The sequence below is a fragment of the Solea senegalensis genome, linkage group LG3, assembly GCF_019176455.1.
Source record: "Solea senegalensis isolate Sse05_10M linkage group LG3, IFAPA_SoseM_1, whole genome shotgun sequence".
Taxonomy (NCBI): Eukaryota; Metazoa; Chordata; class Actinopteri; order Pleuronectiformes; family Soleidae; genus Solea; species Solea senegalensis.
Genome location: NC_058023.1, coordinates 18,820,722 through 18,836,696, shown reverse-complemented (window position 1 = coordinate 18,836,696; position 15,975 = coordinate 18,820,722). Strand labels below are relative to the sequence as shown.

The 15,975-nt window shown below is 40.6% G+C and overlaps 1 protein-coding gene across 2 annotated transcripts in view; it reads right to left on the bottom strand.

The window, feature by feature from the left end:
• Positions 1 to 572: 572 nt before the first annotated feature.
• The window catches only part of mpped1 (metallophosphoesterase domain containing 1), a 95,161-nt gene continuing 79,758 nt past the window's right edge, over positions 573 to 15,975 (bottom strand). For both annotated transcript variants that reach the window (XM_044020729.1, XM_044020730.1), the window contains 3 exons: positions 12,336 to 12,451; positions 4,150 to 4,263; positions 573 to 2,431 (listed from right to left, as the gene is read on the bottom strand). In XM_044020729.1, coding sequence (XP_043876664.1) covers positions 2,307 to 2,431; positions 4,150 to 4,263; positions 12,336 to 12,451 — 355 coding nt within the window. In that variant the 3' untranslated portion in view covers positions 573 to 2,306. The remainder of the gene's footprint in view (positions 2,432 to 4,149; positions 4,264 to 12,335; positions 12,452 to 15,975) is intronic.

The following is a 15,975-nucleotide window of genomic DNA, read 5'->3' as shown; positions in this document are numbered from 1 at the left end:
CGCGACAGGTGATTGACTAAGGGCACCAATGTTTGTTGTTGTTATGTTATGGTGAATAAAACAAGAGAACAGTAGACATCGGGCCATGTTAGATTAGTGGCTAGCACTGTTGCGTTGGCGCAAAAACACTGGGGTTCATGAATGTGATAGTGAATAGTCAATTTGAAGATCCAACAAATGAAAGGTTTTATGTTCAAGGGTCCTCAACCTATCAAGTAGTTCTGCCTCCCAGTGTGCCCCACACACAGCATCCCTCACCTCATCCTTCCCTTCTATGTGTGTGGGAGAACCTATGTGGCGGCATCTATATAGCACTGACCAGGCTCTTGGTCAGTGCTATATGAGCATATTTTTTTCTGTAGTTTTTGCAAAAAGGAAATCATTTCACCTACATTTTACATATTGTGCCTTTAAATAAACTACGCAAAATGTATATGTATATATATAAAAAAAACATCAGTGTGTATTGGTTGCAGTTTGGTGGACCACACAAACCAGAAAAAAGTGTCCCACACTCTGGCTCCCTATGCATTTTTACTTTTTTTCTAAAATCACAAACAAATGGAGAACACAGTAAAAAAAACAAACAAACAGACAAACAAACAAATCTTTTTAAACAGACAAACTGCTGGGCACAGAAAAGAGAATACCATAATAAGCATTTACAACATAATAAATGAAACGTAACAAACCGTACATCTCTAGACACAAATACATTGTTACATTTCTTTTAAAGCATAGCAACAAGTTGGAAATCATCCAGAAAAAGATTTTTTTTTGTCATATTGACAGAGAACATTTACAAAGACCAGTTACAGTACGATTAGTTACAGATTTGCTCCTCTGGATAAAGGACAAAAAGTTCCATCTCTCCCATGAGAAACACAGGTAAGTCCAAGAAGTGACCACAGCACCTTTACATCGCATGTTACCTGCTCTTCTTCTCAAGTTCAAAAGGCCTGACCTTCCAGTCGTTACTAAGAAGCTGAGTCATTCAATGCATGAAGGAGGAGGTGGAAGGGAAAAAAAAAACAAAAAGGGAAGAGAAATGGCTGAAAAGGAGTGGACAGAACAGAGGTATGAGTCCTCTCCTCAAATGGTTAGAGTGAAAGTAGTGGTAGGTTTGTGTCGTAGAGGCACATTTAAATGAAATATTTCAATCACCTGTTGAAATAGGCTGTCTAACAGTTAGATAAGGCTGCAGACATTTTCCTAAGGTATTATAAATATAAGCAGAAATAAATATCAATATCAGGTGAGCTGCTTGTTAAGTGGCTAAAATCAGTTTTTCTGTGTTCGGACTGGCAGCCATGTTTTCAGTTAGTTCAGGTAGTCAGCTCTGACTATGTGTCAGTATATTTTATAACAACACTCGGGGGGGAAAAAAACTATTCTTCAAGGGGGAAACTTGTATTCAGGGTTGCCAGGTCTGAGTGATAAAACACAATGGTCAAGAGTTAATATTGAGGGTGCCAAGCTGTATCTGTGCATGTGTGTGTGTGCATACTGCTCTAGAATTTGTTCAGGATTTGAGTAATACATTTCTTATTTCACCTATTCGTATCATTTATAGAAAATGATTAGTGCAATCTGTAAAGATTTGAAAGAGTGAACACTTAGACTGCATCTGTGGGATCTGGCAACCCTGGTAAAATAATGAGGCCCAGTGGAGTGACGTCAACATGCCTGACACCCAGACTCTCATGGCCTTTCACTGACTTTACCCACCCACTTCCCACGTACACACACAGTGGGGGAAAAACACACACAAAAAATTAGAAATGAACGTTTACTGTGTTAAGTAAGTAGGAAGAAAAAAGTTCCCCTGGAGACTGAAGCTCTCCTGCAAACGAGGCGTTGGATTAGTTCACTGATCGTCCAAAGGTTTCCAGACGATTTCATGTTAATGGCCAGTGGGGACATCAGTGCTTCTCTTTTGTCTCTCTGAGCGCCACATGAGATTGTCAGTGCAGTAAAATGGGAACACAGACATGTCCCGTTTGTGCGCAGGTTAGCGTAAGCGTCTCTCCCGCTCATTCATCTGCTCTCACAGATGCAGTTACTGGTGAAGAATGTTACGGCACACAAACTAATAATAACGACGTGAGTGAGCGAGCCTCTGAGCCTCATCCAGCTTCCTCCACAAAGTGACATCACCACAGTGGTGTGTTCCATTTGTGTCACATTAAAAGAAAACTCACCTGCCTAATATGTACAGTCTTTAGTTCCACCGGCTGACCTCACTTGCTCCTCCGGGCTCCTTTCTCCTGATTGGTGGAGAGGCTTTGCGGCTCAGCTTCCTCTAGTCATGTGGTGGTGGTCCTGGGGTTGGGGAGGTCAAAGACAATGGGTGCGTTCATGGGCAGGAAGTTGACGGTGCAGGCGGAGGCGTTGATGAACGTCGTGGTGCCATCTGTCATCATGCCATAACCTGGAGAGAGCGGTAACACAAAGACAAACGGGATAGTTCAGGTTTTTTGAAGTGGTCTTGTATGAGGTATTGACACACAGTCAGTTTATAAAGTTTATAAAAGGGGGAAGAGTCTGAGACAATGAGCCTCACACTGGTTGGACAACAAAGGGACAAAAGTCACGCAAGTATGGACTAAGAAAGCCAATGGCAACATTTGAATGCAGTTGCTGGTGTTTGACCAGAGAGGCAGTAGATTTGTTTGGCAATTAGCAATTGAAATACTTTTCACTAAACTGTGAAGATTTGCACCTTGATCAACAAATAACATTACTAGATACACATACACGCTGGTTTATACCTGAAAAAAGTGGTATAGGACTGTAGGTATGGGGCTCACCAAACAAAATCAGTGCAAGCTAAAAGGTAATAATAATAATAACAGTAGGGTGGGACATCATTTTCTGGAGCATTATTTACTGTATTGCTTAAAATCCTATTCACACCCCAATTGTAACCAATTCATTAATGAATTGTCACAAAAATGAAAAATATCAGTCAGCTGTGGAACGGACAGGCCTGTAAAAACACCATCCCTAACCCTAAACCCATCATCATCATCAAATTTGATTGTGATGCATCAATCAAACTGCCATCAACCCCCCTCCTCGTGCATTAATCTTGCAATAACTAATTAGACCACGCCAGAGTTTATGCTAGCTTGCTTAACATCCAATGAGACACAAAGTTATGGCAGAAAAGGTGCAAACAGCAGGTTTGGGTCACGAACGAAAGACGGTTTTCGGGAAGGCTACTGCCAAGAAAGAGACTGACTGGACCGGTATGTTAACTTTATGTCTTTATCATCTTTTGAGAATATTTATTGTGTTTCGGCATCACATGTCTCTATGGTGCAGGAGAGTGACTGTTTTACAGAGAGTGACACAAACTTGGGTTTCCTGTAAAAATAGTGTATCTAATGGCAAAATACAGCCACAAATTCTCTACATGATATTAACTTAAACTGGCATAAGCTGGAAACTACACTCTATCACTTTAATGTCACCATTACAAACACAATTTCTACAAAAGGTATTTGTAGTTGTAACACATTAATGATGATGGCAGCATCTTTACTTAGTGATTCCCCTACATACCTGTACTACAGCAGCATGGATTGGTATACTATACAATATCCAAGTAATAACACAGTAGTAGTTATGAGAAGTAACTCTGCCATAATGATGTTATCATACATAAATACAGAGTTCCCATTAATCATCATTTCAACACATTGACTGAAGTTGTCTGTGTGACTTCATTAAGTTGGTGTGTAGGAGTTTAAAGAGGTTTTATATCCTCTTTAAGTAAAAAGTACTTAACATCTTTAAAATCGCATTTAATTTGTGCAATTTGGAAATACCCCACAGTTCCAAGTTCCCTTGGGTCGTTTTTTAGGAACAAAAATAAAAGAAAAACAAACTCCTGATTTAAAGAAAACAAAACAAAAAAAACCCCATCATAACTATAAAATGAATCATAACTTTGTAACACATAAGAACATGGAAAATGCATTGTGTAAAGCCTGAAGATGTGACCTATAAACATACACCCCAGGATGTCCATATAAGGAGTTGTGTATTATTCCCGCGGAAAACAACAGTAACTGATAATGTTGCTCTCTGTTGTAGACACAGTATACTGTGTGTTGCCGTCTTGTCCGTGACACGTGCACGTACCTTCGTGAATGTGCCCAAACACGTGGTATTTGGGCTGGACTCTCCTCTGCACTGTGTTGAGCAACTCCATGCAGCCGACGCGCTGCATCTTCTTTGGGACCCAGTCCAGGAAACCTGCACACACAGACATGTAAATCAAACACACTTTTTACCAAACTGACATGGTATCGTCTGCTTCACACTATAATTATTATAACATAAATAACAATTGTTTATTATCATTGATTCATCTGTAAATGATTTTTTCTATCTTTTATTTTCAGCCACTATTTTCAAACATATACAGTGTTATGTGGGAGGAGGACTCTGCATTTGCCTTGTGCTGCAACTATAACCAGCCATTTAAAAAACATAATACACCAACTCTCTGGCAGACATTTGCAGCTCTCACTAATGGTCACATGACAGCAGTGGCGGCCATTTCTCTGCACAGCCTGCTGTCTGTGTTTAATGGAGCATTCATATCATATTCATATTTATGCAATGCATCTGATTTTATTTGCATCCGATTTATTTTACAAAACACAGGTTTGTTTGAGGAGGAACAAACCCTGGAAATATTCATGTTTTAATTTAAGGCTGGAAATTTTTTTAAAAAAGTTTCTATTTTAAAAAACCAAGATCAAAATAGCTTATTATTTTAGATTAGAGTGAATTATTGTTCACCCAATCAGCTGTTGCAGCCCAAACACTACAGTTTATGGAGATCAACTCAACTCCACAAATTATGTTTCCACACAAATCAATAGCAATAGTAAAAGTCACATATTGTTTCCCAGATTATGTTTTATGTGACCTGCTACAGGTTATTTTAAGATTGACTTTTGCTCAGCTCAAGGGGCGGATCAACATTTTGAGGTGTTATGAAAAAAATGAGATGAGAAACAATAAAATTGCCTTGGAATGTCACGTTTTTTAAGCCAGGACACATATTTTTTCACATGAGTCAAGATAATGACACACATGATGAAACAATGCAGGAATTATAAGTCACTGCAAATACCAATCATTTCAGTTTTGCTCCTTCACATTAATAGTATTTAACTCGTGAAAGGAAGGAAAGGATATGTATCAGTGAGGTTAAAAGTTACAGCTAAACGTGTTTTTTACTTTTAAAATGATTATTGTTTCTTTAAAACCTTTATTTTGCCCTTCTCTTGCTTCATTATATCAGCCAAACTCTGTTTTAGACTTATCTCAAAAGAGACACAGAGATGTCTGAGAGAATATGCTGGAACTCAGCGCTTTAAACAAAGATGTAGCAAAAGAATGAGGAAGAGCCAGAGACAACAAGGCACAGGTGAAACACATTAGAGAGAGGGAAACTTGACAGGAAGTGGAAACAAGACAAGTGTTGCCAAAATAAAACAGGAAGCCCAAAGACAGCATTTCATGTTAAATTTTATGCTGATTTAAGTTGATATCAGTATCATTCTTTCCCAACAGTTTGAACTACTACTATGTACAACTATAAACAAATCACAAGTGATTCAGAACTGTCCTGACTAAACTTTTCTTTTCTCTCCCCCCTTTTGTCCCCCACCTCACCTCTTTCCCCCATTTCACCCCAACCAGCCGAGGCAGATGCTGCACATTTTTGCTTTCTTTGCATTGTGTAAAATTTCAGTCCAAGTTCAATCGTTCCATTCAAAATTCAAACTGTTATCTGTATCTATTCCTCTCAAAAGGATTATTTCACATGGAATTTCTCTTTTGCCAATGCTTATTTAATGAGCAACAGTGTCTGTCAGTATTCTGCTTTTCTTTGGCTGAAAGTATGCTCACAAAGATTAAAAATCCATCTTCCTCCAAAAAGTAATACATCGCATTTTAGTAACAAACTCCTCGTCTAATGGCAAACTGCACATCCAGCACAAAATAAAAGTGACTCTTAGGAGGCAGCCACGGAAAATAAAGATCAATCACCACCACACGCAGATGTAGACTTCACAGTGTGTGTGTGACAAGGATGAAGCGTGGAGTGTGTATGATTTAGTGGCTGCTCTGTGAGGAGGGAGGCTGCCGATGCTGAGTCAATAAAAGCATCAAGTCGGAGAAAAGAAAATGAATGAGGGGATTGTGTCTCCATCTTTCCTGCCTTCTGTCGCTCAATTCCATACAGGAATAAATAAGTGAACAAATGAAAATCATCCTAAAGTGTAAACATAGGATTGTTCAGTAAGTTTTTGACCGTTTTTCTCTATAAAATACGAATAATAGGTCAAAACAAGACTAATTATAAGCCTCCGACCAAAATTACAAAACCTAGGACAGGTTCATCCTCCGTGCAGAATGAATCTGCTCTCAAGATAATCTGCCCATTCATTTTCAGGAGCTGGTATTTGACCATAGAGACATTTATCACAACATAATTTCAATACTTGCCTTAAAAAAGTGATTGCTGAAGCAAATGCAGGCAGCTGAGACTCAGTGTGAATGACAAATGTGCACTAAAATGAATGAATGTGAGACTATAATTTAAAGCACTTTGAGTGCACATTAGAGTACTGCTACATACAAATCCATGGTGATCCATGGGGAGCTCCCAAAATTTTAACATATTAAATACAATCTAGATGTCTTCAATATATTTATATATCTAAATACTGTTCATCTTTTGATTTAATTTTGTAGTTGAATATTTGTTCATTTAGTGCACATTTGTTCCAAGTTTAAAAAAACAAAGTTGTTATACTGGTTTTCTTGTTTAATTCAGGTTCAGTATCACCACACATAATGCTGCACTTTAAATATGAAAGTGTAAATGAATGCTAAGCCACGTCTGTGATTTTACTGTCTTCTAAGGTTTAAAAAAAACAAATAAACAAGAGTGACACTGGTTTGGAGTAAACACAACTTCGAGTGGGAGGGTGACCCCAAATCAAATTCAGCTTAGGGCCTCATAAAGGCTTGGACCAGCCCTGCTACAACCTGTGGCAGAAACTCAAAATATGTTTCCAATAAGCCTGCCTGACGCAGCTTTAATTCCTCCTGACTTTTTTTGGCTCTTTAGGTCAAAGGAGCGAAATATTAAATCATGATTTGTTTGCTTCAGTAGTGCAAAAAAAAGAAAAGAAGAAAGAATGAAAGAAAAAAGAAAGGAAAGGAAAAGAAGGAACGACAGAAGTCTCTGAGGATGACTTTAAGATTCGTTATACATTTTTATTTTTTATTACCAGAGTGCTAAAAATCTCTGAGGCAGAGTTAATGGAGCCTCTCGTACATAACACAGGCATAAAAACCTCTCAGTTGTTGAGCTGGCAGTGAATCAGTCACACTGGTGAAATGATACAGTCTGACTGAATGTATGTACCTGTACTAGTATCACACTCAGTAACTCTCAGTGTGTTCTTTACAAGTGTTGGGAGACGCTGGATGTGAAGTAAGAAGTTACGAGGGACTTTTGTGTCTCGGGGTAGTTTCCTCTAAAGTGCCACTCGCTTCAAAGCAGCTGCCGCTTTGGGCTCTGAACCTGTTTTCCCTCGTGTTGTCTCGCGCTCTCCGCTGTTAAAGTCTTGCTTACAGCCAGATAAAGCAGCCATATTTTTCCTCTCCAGCCACCGATCTGCTGCTTTATCACACCTCATAAAAGATGTGCCATTGCCGTGGTGCAAAACATCTTTATTGCACTCCTTTTTCCTTCACCTTGTTGTCTGTATTACATTTCTTAAAAACCCCAAAATAGCCAGCAATTGTACATCTTTTCCCAACTACGACACATGTAAAGTGATTTTATTTGTTAATGAAAGATAATAAAATCTCTTTCTTAATAATTGCCACTCACCGAGAGAAAAACAGCATTTTTCACTCTTACGGACACAGGAGCTGCTGGTCTACTGCTGCCTTGTGAGGTAAGTTTGTGTCACTTAAAGGTGACATAGAATGCTTGTATCGCACATATATGTTAGTTATGGAGGTCTACTTACATATGTTAACTTGTTTTCATGGTTAAAAACCTCCTAATCGCTGCAAACGAGCCGATCAAAATATCTCCTCACTGAGACTCTCGTCAGCCGCGCTGTTTCAGACCAAAACCACACCCCCAGAATGTGGACTGTGTTGTGATTGGCCAACCAATGAGAGCTTTCCTCCTGTCCTGTGATTGGCCAGGTACCTGGAAGTGACGTAATTGGTAGGCCAGCTCTCAGATACACAGCTCCCCCTCTGGCACGGTGGATGCTCTGCATCTCAGCAGCTACAACGAGAGTAGTTCTTCTTCTTCTGCGGTTGAATGTACGCAACCGGATGTGCCCGGACTAGTGCCCGCACCAGGAGGCGCTACGGTGGTGAGAGGAGTGGTGAGGATTTCTGATGACGACATCAAATTACGGAAGTGCCGATCCGCTTCGCAGAGCCCAGGAAAATAATACAACACTATTTTCTCAGCAGTGGCTGAACTGTTTGTTCTGAAACTTTAGGGTTTCATAAACGAGGTCATGACGCAGATACACAAACAAACGCAGCGTTAATTGGAGCTTCCGGTCTATGTGGGCTTTAAACTGAATAAGGTATTTTAACCACTGAAGGCACAAAATAACACTTTTGAACTTACTGGCGGGGGCAGCAGTGGATCAACAACTCTTGTGTGCCGTGTTCTAAAAATCGGTTTTCAATATGGACATTGGTGTGGGGAGCAGACTGTGTCATTACTCCATACAACCGCACTTCAATAAATCCATAATATCCAAAGATCCATGTTATTTTCCTCGATTCATTTTTTTCATTCAAATGTTCCTGTCTTGTATCATTCATTCCCTTCTGCTTGTTTTTGTCTGAGCGTCTCATGCATTAGAAGCCTGTTGTAGCTGCTCCATATGCTGCCGGCTTACAACCAGATAGCTGGAGACACTTGGCGAAGCTGAATGAAAAATAAATGGCCGCGTTCGTCGCCCGAGACACAGACACAGAAATCAATCACACACACACACACACACACATTCACAGCTGCAGTAAGAGATGAGGTGTGAAAGTGTGTGTGAGAGGCAGAGTCAGTGAGCGAGGGAAGTGACAGTGTGTCTGAGGAAGTCCGTCGGCTCGTGAGCCAGCATCTGTGTTTGTTCCGAATCATGGGATGTTCGTGTGTAATGAGAGAAAAGGCAGGCAGGGCAGGGCAGGGCGAACTGACCAGACATCTACATCTGTAACCAACAGAAATAAGCTCAAATCATAAATTCTTGTCAAAGACATTGAATACTAAGCAGGTATTATCTTTTCTTGAAGACCAGTGGTGTCATTTTTCCCCTCCATCAGCTGCTTCACACGGTGGTGGATGATTTATGATCTGATGTCCCTCTGGGACGCAGTCAATGAAGTGGATTGATAGAGGACATAGGGTATGATGTGGAGGAGAATGACAGAGGACAAATGCAGGAGGTTGGGTCAAATAAAGTGACGTTTCTGTATCTGTGCCTCCAAGAAATAATCTCTATAATCAGTGTTCGACTGCACTGTGCCTGCCCTCATACCCCGAAAATGTCAAAAGTGAAAACATGTCTGCCACTGGAAGACAAGGAAAGTAGATTTTAGCCACTTAACACAAGGCTAACCTAAAACAATGACATGTTTGCTCTTAGACAGCCTTTCCTGACTGGAAAATGGAATTGGTGTCATCTTTGTAAACCCCTCACTTCCCACACAAAAACAACAACAGCGATTTAACACCACTGCCAACATGAATTATTTCCTCACTGCTGACAAAGTTAAAATGTGTTATTTTGTGACTTTGATGTTCGAAATCCAATGTTCGGATTTACCTCAGTGACATAAACTTGACAAATATGGCAGCAGAAGACCTGTATCTCCTGGGTCTCCATGAGCTAAGAAGATTGATTTCTCTGTGAGGGAAGTTGTGAGACAAAGCAGCAAACACATGCTCGTTTCATTCATAGTTTTTCTGTTTTTCCTCATGTCATTGCTGGTTTTCAGCACCAGCAGCTCACACTGATGAAAGCAGTGCTGACTATGTGTCAGAGCCTCATTTATAGTAACCACACTTTAAAAGAGAGACTCCTGAGTCATACTTTGGTTTGCTCGGCTTACTTTTACAGAGGTGAACCTAACCACATAAGGATTATATTTTGGCTGACAATATGGGTCTCAACAAGGGTTGTCCATGTCCCTGGCCCCACCAGTATTTACCCTTTTCAAGCCCAGGCTTACTTAGTACCCTTCCCAGGCTAAGTGGTTACTGATGGCACTTTTCCATTATACAGTTCCAGCACTACTCGTTCGACTCAACGCGACTCTACTTGTACTTGGTTTTTTTTTTTTTGCTTTTCCATTAGGGATAATACCTAGTATCTGGTGCTTTTTTGGTACCTGCTCTGGCAAGGTTCCACGAGAGCTGAGCCTACTCTAAAATGTGACATCGACAGATGGCCGGACATGGTCTTGTCATGAACGATTCAGTGACAATGAAGTGATTCTAATGATTCAGTACACTGAGAAGAAATGCTTTGCTTGTCACTGTAGCTTGTGTTTGAGTTTGTTAACAACAACGTGACAGTTTTGCACAGCCCCGCCCACATTACCATGAAGTAATGGAAAACAATGTGCCTGAGTCGAGTCGAGTAGAGACGAGTAGTACTAGAACTGTTTCATGGATAAGTGCCATAAGTGGGCAAAAGTATTCAGGTCCCATATGGTTTCAGTAACATGGGAAGGTGGGGCCACCACAGACCTGCTTGAGACCACTACTGTCACTATGATTATATAACCCTTATGTGGCACACATGGACGTACTGGCTGGGTTGTCATCAAGTTTGCGTCAAGTTTGACCTGTTCATAGACGTTATCTCACTACATATATAGTTGTGACTTTATTTAGGGCTGGAGGGATGACTGTATGCTATCTGGTTTGACTTGATATGTCACAAACAGTTTGAGTGAATCCGTTCATCATTGCTGAAAAAGTTCCCTTTGTTATTGATTCCTCAAATGTGAACACATTTCCAAAAGTATCCACTCAAACTCACAAAGGAAAAGTCATTCCGAAGAGAGGATATGTGTGTGTAGTCAATTTGTTGAGACAAATTTGTGCACTTTAGACAATTATCCCGTCTGCGAAAAAGCAAAGAATAATAAAGAAATTGGTTACTGATGCATGTTGTCCTCATTTGACTAATTTCCTGTGAATCTACTGCTATATGAAGCATTTGTTGTTATCAGTGGGTTTTGGACATTAAAGTTTGCCATGTATTTGTAAATTTTTTGGACTGTAAAAATGACCACTTTACAACCTTTTCTGGCAAAAACACTGACTTTGTCAGGACTACTACTCCTTATGGAGACCAAAACCTGGTCCTCACGAGGTAGAACCCCATTTCTGAGAAACTGGTTAAGTTGAAGGCTGAGATTTGAGTTGTGCTGAGGTCAAGGTTAAGGTTTGTGTGACACCCTCACTTTTAACCCTCATCACCGCACACCCAAGCTTACCTCGGTGGTTGCATCAGGTGTGGTATGATGTTGAGAGCTGCAGCTACGTTAGCTGTTAAAATGAGGCTCTTTTGTTTGTTTAGCAGTTCTTCCAAGTGACTGCTATTACTGAGGAGAGAAGAACGAAGAGAAACTTACCAACTGTGCTGTTGATTATAACTCCAGATCGAGATAAATGTGGTGCGATCTATTTCACTTCTTGTATTTTACTTTTTGTGTGGTATACCACAGAGAAAGTGATCACCGTTTTGCCTATTTTTTTTGTGGATTCTATTTTTCATTGCGCTCTGACACAGGATAAATCTCGGCGGCAGAGGCCTTCTGTTTCCTGCTTTCGGAGACTCGTTAGTGCGATCTTGGGATGAACTTGATGTTTTCCTTCAGTACTTTTAGTTATATTTTGTGGACTGAGACAAGGGGGGAATTCAAGCGTTATCAGGACAATTATAGCATACATAATATACTGTGCTGTGTAGGACGTACAGATGATCTCTTTTGTGTGCATCTTTCGTTGCTTGTGATCCACGCTGTCTTGAAACTATTCATGGTTGTAGTGCTTTCATTCAAAAGAACCCCTTGTTGCTTTTTTATAGACATAACCAAAGCTTAAAGGGTTAATTGTTACAACTGGTTATGGTTAAAGTTAAGGGTAGAGCTTTTGTTTAGGCTGACCAAATGAATGAAGTCAGTGCAGTGTCCTAAAAAGAATAGCTGTGCAAAATGGTGTGTGTGTGTTGTAATCTTTGTCTCACCCAGTGGGGGGCAGTGTGTGACCAGGATGTCTGTGTTGTCAGGGATCTGGTTCCACTTGTCCAACAGAGCCTGACCTCGTGGTAGGTTGAAGCCCCAGCCATAATACCAGGGCTGCCTGTAGAGACACACACACACACACACACACAATGAAATATAATAATACTGGTCAGTCAAATGAGACTGGATTTGATGGCAACACAGAACCAATTACATTCCATCCAGATGTGGAAGAGCGATCACGCTGAGGAAAATAAAAAGGAAGGGAAGATCTGTTAAATGTGACACATTGGAAAGCATCAATGCTCTCTATGTCTTCTGACAGAAGCAATGGAAATGATCTGAAACACAGTTATTGGAGGCACCATTCAAAAATGAAACACAATATAGTAATTCAAGTTGCAATGTCAAGGAGAACACTTTTTTTTCCATAATGTGAGGAGGAAGTAAAGCATTTTTGATTTTGAAAATGGTGTGGTAAGGCTACAGAATGAACACAACAAATATGGACAGAATATGTACTGTAATGTTAAACTTATAGGCTAAAACCTCTGATGATGATCCAGTTTGAGCTTAAAAATCACACACAATTACTGCTGGAATACACAATGAACTAGAAAGTGCTCAGACAGCACATCCTGCCACCAAAACTAAATCCAGAACAATTCTGTGATTCTTATCTTTTAATTATTGATGATTTAGACTGGGATCATTGTGTTTTCTGGGCTTCTGTCCATTGTGAGACAAGATGTCTCCAGAATGTCTTGAGGGAATAATTTAAATTTGGTCTGTCACTCTGACTCCAGTATCACTGTGATAATACTCTCTAAAAATCTGAAAATTAATTAAAAAATCCTCAATTCAACCCCATAATCAGATATACTCCAGAAATGAGTAGATTCCCAAACTGCACTCTCTGACTAAGTTTCAAGAAATATGTTTTTTTTCAGAAAAAACACAAGATCATAAATGCAGTGTGACCTCTCACTCCTGTGTGTGTTTCCCTGCGCAGTTGTCAATTTCCTCCTTATGAGGAAGTAGTTAGGGGGGATAAACTAAGCACATCCTTGATCAGCGTCAGCCTTGGATCATCCCACAGGCAAGAAGAAGAGAGGAAAAGAAAAGGAAACAAAAAGGAAAAAGAAGAAGGAGAAGAAGAGCCTTGAAGGCTGGGGCTCGTGTCCCTTTACTTTGATAGCGGACGCCTCGGTCGTGAGTTGAGTGACGGAGAAGAAATTAACATGTCACTTACAATCTGTACTCCGATCCATCTTCCTCTCAACGCACCACACGTGTGTGTGAATATGTGTGTGTTTTCCTGCAAAAGCAGCAGACGACGTCCGTCGTTGTGCAGCCAGCTTTTTTTAAATTGCTGAGTGCAGTCACTCGAAACGCCAACTTTATCGCCATGACTGCTACTCGATGCGTCTGTGCTCAGTGGAACATCAGATGAGGAATTTTAAGAATAATTTCCTGTGTGTGTGCGTGTGTGTGTGTGAGCGAGCGAGAGAGACACACACACACACACACACACCCTCTGTTTTCTTCTCTTTCACTCTACAGTCTCTTTCACACTAAAATTAGCAAGTATACGTGGGATCTGTAAACCTGGGGGAGCCTGCGTTACATCTTATGTCACAAATTAAACAGAAACAAAACAAGTCAGAGGCAGAAGAACAGAAAAACAACACCAGAGCTCAGGAACAAGTTCTGCATCTTTTACTTTGGTCCTTAGTTCAAACTCAACAGAGTGCGCAAATAAAATGAAATATTAGTTGTAAAAAGTAGGGTTTGACTAGTGGCTATGCTAACGACCGGAGGATGGCGCGTGAATTGCATTGCTGCCAAAAAGGAAGCAGATGAAGATGATATTAGCTTGTTCACCCAGGTGTTATGTTCCGATTATGCTTCTTCTCCTGCCTCCATCTTACCCTATCCCTTGTGTCCTCACGCCCTGCTGCAACGTTTACCCTCTCTGTAGTCGTCATGCTTTGTACAATATAATTACTATCCCTCCTCTGCACATGACCAAACCATCTCAACATTGACTCTCTCACTTTATCTCCAAACCAGACCCCCAAGCCGGAGGTGTCTTGTTCATTATGTTCATTTCTAATCCTGTCCATCTTGGTCTCTCTCAACAGAAATCTCAGCATCTTCAGCTCTGCCAGCTTTGCCTCCTGTCTTTTAGACAGTGCCACTGTCTCCAAGCCACATCATAGCATGTCTCACTACCGTCTTGTAGACCTTCTCTTTACTTTTGTTGCTATCCTTCTGACCCTCAACTTCCATCCCTCCAGGCTCTCTTCCACCAATACCCTAATCTCACTACAGTGCACAGAGACTCCTGGCTGACCTAATCTGTCATACTGCTCAAGGGGCTCAGAGCGGATCTCTGATGTAGTTCCACCTTTAACTTAAACCCATCTGTCACTCTGGCACACACAGTCTTGACACCCGAACATAATCTTTCTCTGGGTCCACTAAGACACAGTGCAACTCCTTCTGGCCTTCTAATCTTTGTTGGCATGAAAGTACTCCTTCCATCTTCTCAATACACTCTGTTCACTGATAAGTACATTTTCATCTCTGGAATTCTCATTTCTACACTCACCCTCTGTTCCCGCCATGCTAATCAGAGCTAAACCAGATAAAAACCTGCTTGCATTGTGGGTTTACATGCACCCATTTAAACCAGGGATTAAACTAGTTTTTAGGCCACTGGGAATGGGGTATAATTATTAAAGGCAAACACAGTGAACCTGAGGTCAGCAGCTTGGGGAGAGGGTGGCCAACTTTACGTAGCAGTGCATCCTGGGAAATCAGCATTTGAACATAAATACACACCATTAGAACCACATCTCTTCCTGAATATCAGAGACAAAACATTTCAGGGAAATGATCCGACGCTGCCTGTGAACATAATTTGAATAATTTACACACAGCAAATATTAAAACATTTAGACTGGCCTCTGCATATAAACGAGGCTCGTGGCATGTAATATTCATGTCCATCTTATCATAGAGGTCTCAATTAAAATGGAATGAGCTCAGCGCTGCGACTGATGCTGCCGACTCTCTCAGTGTGAATGGAGGGTTGAAGAGGGAGCAAAGGACGAAGTGTGTTGAGGAGACTTTTACCTGATAATGACCAGCAAGACCCTGCTGCTTCCTCACAGAGAGGTGAAGAGGCAAAGAGTGACGGATGAATGGACTGAATCCTTTGATTGGACCATATTATACTGTTGCATGTTTCATTGACTACCAGCAGTTTACACATTATTTATGACCATTTCCAAAGCATATTCGATATGTTGATGTAGAGTTCTTCTCAAACAGTCAGTGGTTTCATTTCTTTTCTTTTTTTTAAATCCACTTTGAAAATCATCTTGAAACTAACTTGAGACGGTGCAGTTGCTTCAATGCACAGATTCATGTGAATTAAGTGAATAATGTCAAGTTACCAGTCTCTGGTGGAGGAGTACTGGGTCAGTACACAGGTTTCATTGTTTTATTGTGAAAAATAAAACCTTTACATTCTTTACACGCATGGTTCTCAAATGGGGTTACCCACATGTACCACCAGTGGTACGTGAGAGTCCTCTGGTTGTACTTTGAGGAGAAACAGAAATACTGTTCCAC